Raw genomic sequence first — 2,852 nt, 5'->3', positions numbered from 1 at the left:
CTTGTACGCAAGGCATATCCGGCGGCTGTAGGAATATATATATATATACACATACATACATATATATATAGTAAGGTGACATAAGTACGTAAACGTATCATGCACTAGGTATAGCCTTGTGGCGGTCGAATGTTCTAGAATGTTCGGCCGCCGCCGCCTCTAGAAGATTCGTCGCTCTACATAAGCGTGTGGCGGTCGAATGTTCTAGAGAGTTCCGTCGCCGCCTCTAGAAGATTCCTCTGACTATTTAAGGGCAAGATCGTCGCTCCAGTCAATCAATCGATCAGTCAATCACTTACGCATTCTGTCTTAAACGCGCTTCGTCTCTCGCTGTTATTTGTTAGTTCGTTGTAATATAGTATAGTTGTTATTAAATCGTAAAAGTGTTTATTACTTCTATATATTACACCTCGCTACAGCCTTGTTTTGTGGGCGGAGAGAACGTTATACCTAAGGTATATACGGCGTCAGCGGCGGTAGGAATATATAAATATGTATAAGTAAGGCGCATTACACGCGGGCGGTATTGGTCAGTCAAAATAAAAATTTGTTTATACAGTCGAGTCGCGATAACTCGAAGTTGAAGGGGGATAAAAATTCACTTCGAGATATGTATTATTCGAGATACCTAACTCGAATTTATCAAAATAAAATCAAAACTTCGAGTTACCTATGTAATGAAATATAATTTTAAAATTATACGATAAAAACGTCATGACAAATATAATACATTTATGTTTATACATAAATGCTATACAAAAACTAAATAAAATTAAAAAAATTAATACAATGAAATTATAAGTATGTACATATGTATCATATCCACCATCATCATCGTCATTGTTTTCTAAACCATCACCATCACACTGCTCATCATAAAATAGAATCCAGCTTTTTTGAAACAATTGACAATTGTACTTGGTTGTACATTACGCCATGCTTTTTCACACATACGCATGGATTGTAATAGATTTATTGAACATGGTCTGCCTTCATCAATATCGTAAACAATTTTTCGAATAATTTCTTTGCGGTATAATGTTTTGAAATTTTGTATTATTCCCCGATCCATCGGTTGTAGTTTAGATGTAGTATTTGGAGGTAAAAATTCGACTTTTACAGATTTTAAATTGATATTACAATGAGCTGTACAGTTATCAATAAATAATAAAACATTTCTTTGTTTTAGTCGCTTTTTTTGATAAAATTTTATAAGCCAATTTTTAAATAAATCACCAGTCATCCATGCCTTTTTGTTTGACTCATAATCTAATGGTAAACTCTTAACTTCTTTAAAACATCGTGGTTTAGTTGATTTCCCGATTATAAGTGGTTTAATTTTTTCGGAACCTGACATATTTGATCCTAAAAGAATTGTTATCCGTTCCTTGCTTTGTTTGCCACCTGAACAAGTTTCTTTATAGGGGAATATCAAAATAAAAGTGCGGTCGGGTAGTCATTTAAAAAACAATGCTGTCTCATCCACATTAAATACATCATCGGGAGAATATTCTTTTATGATGTTTGATAACTTTCCTAACCATTCATTACATAAAGAGTCATTTACAGAAGCACTTTCACCACATATTTTACGAAAAATTATGTTATGACGATTTTTCCAATTTCCTAACCAGCCTTGACTTGCATTAAAATTAGAATAACCAAATTGAGTTGCGAAATATTCTGCTTTTTCTTTTAGTAGTGGTCTACTTATAGGTATATTTTTATCTCTACATTGAGTAAACCATTTGAATAAACATACCTCTACATTTGGATATTCTGCTGGGTTTGATCTTTTACAGTCACCTTTATTGTTTTCAAATTTTTTTAAAAAATCCGCCTTATTTTTTAAAAATGTCGATAGCGTATTTGGAGGAATTCTTTTGCGATGTCTTGTTTTTTCCGGTTACCTTACTCCACCAATTGTATCACATGAACTTTGTCAGCTATAGTTAAATGGTTTAATTTTGGTTTTTGAGACATGTTTAAAAACATTCAAAAATACGCACGACAAACACGACAGGTAGAGTATAGACACATACTAACCAATACATACTTATTATTATTGTGTGTGCGCTAATAATCAGTTTCTATCTAATCGTTCAATATTTATTATACAATACTGAAGTAGATAAAACATAATACATAATAATGAACACAATTATCATAAAATACCCAGAATATCCAGATATAGCAGATATAAAAATATACTTCTACTAAGCTATTCATTACAATTTTATATTCGAGTTAACAAGACTTATAATACATTGAGAGTTATTATAATTTCTAAGGGAATTAAAAAAAAATCGAGTTGTCGAGTTCTTCGAGTTATCGCGACTCGACTGTATATATATAATTGATGTCACGAACGCGTGTACGGGTACGATATCTAATAAATATAGTTAAAAAAACTAAAAAACACGCTTTTAAAGCACATCGAACTAAAAAGTTAAAAATAATTTTTAAAATTAACTTAAAACAATAATGAACGAAAAATACTAGTATTATTGTGAAAAAAAGCGTCAGGCGCTCAATATACAAAAAATATGGCATAAAGCACCCACGCTTTTTTTCACAATAATACTAATATTTTTCGTTCATTATTGTTTTAAGTTAATTTTAAAAATTATTTTTAACTTTTTAGTTCGATGTGCTTTAAAAGCGTGTTTTTTAGTTTTTTTAAACTATATTTATTTTTCACTTTTTAGTTTCATGTTATGATAGTAGTTAATATCAATATCATGGTTGTAACGGGTAACGGGAAATAAGGGTTCGATTCCGGAGAGGGAGTCTAAGAAACGGCTACCACATCCAAGGAAAGCAGCAGGCGCGTAACGTGGAGGTAGTGACGA

General features: G+C 31.7%; 2 protein-coding genes across 2 annotated transcripts; both read right to left on the bottom strand.

Annotated features, from left to right (window-relative positions):
• On the bottom strand, window positions 1–1,552 carry LOC126908395 (tigger transposable element-derived protein 6-like). The gene has a single exon (XM_050690420.1). The coding sequence runs from the start codon at window positions 1,355–1,357 to the stop codon at window positions 848–850; it is 510 nt and encodes a 169-aa protein (XP_050546377.1). The 5' UTR covers window positions 1,358–1,552; the 3' UTR covers window positions 1–847.
• LOC126908174 (tigger transposable element-derived protein 6-like) lies at window positions 1,457–1,983 on the bottom strand. The gene is made up of 2 exons (XM_050690085.1): window positions 1,916–1,983; window positions 1,457–1,793 (listed from the first exon to the last, which is right to left on the bottom strand). Exons 1-2 carry the CDS (start codon window positions 1,981–1,983, stop codon window positions 1,457–1,459), a joined length of 405 nt encoding a protein of 134 aa, XP_050546042.1.
• Between the last annotated feature and the right edge of the window lie 869 nt (window positions 1,984–2,852).

This window comes from Daktulosphaira vitifoliae, unplaced genomic scaffold, assembly GCF_025091365.1.
Source record: "Daktulosphaira vitifoliae isolate Bord-2020 unplaced genomic scaffold, ASM2509136v1 Scaffold_5, whole genome shotgun sequence".
NCBI classification, from domain to species: domain Eukaryota; kingdom Metazoa; phylum Arthropoda; class Insecta; order Hemiptera; family Phylloxeridae; genus Daktulosphaira; species Daktulosphaira vitifoliae.
This window is presented reverse-complemented; position numbering and strand designations above follow the sequence as displayed.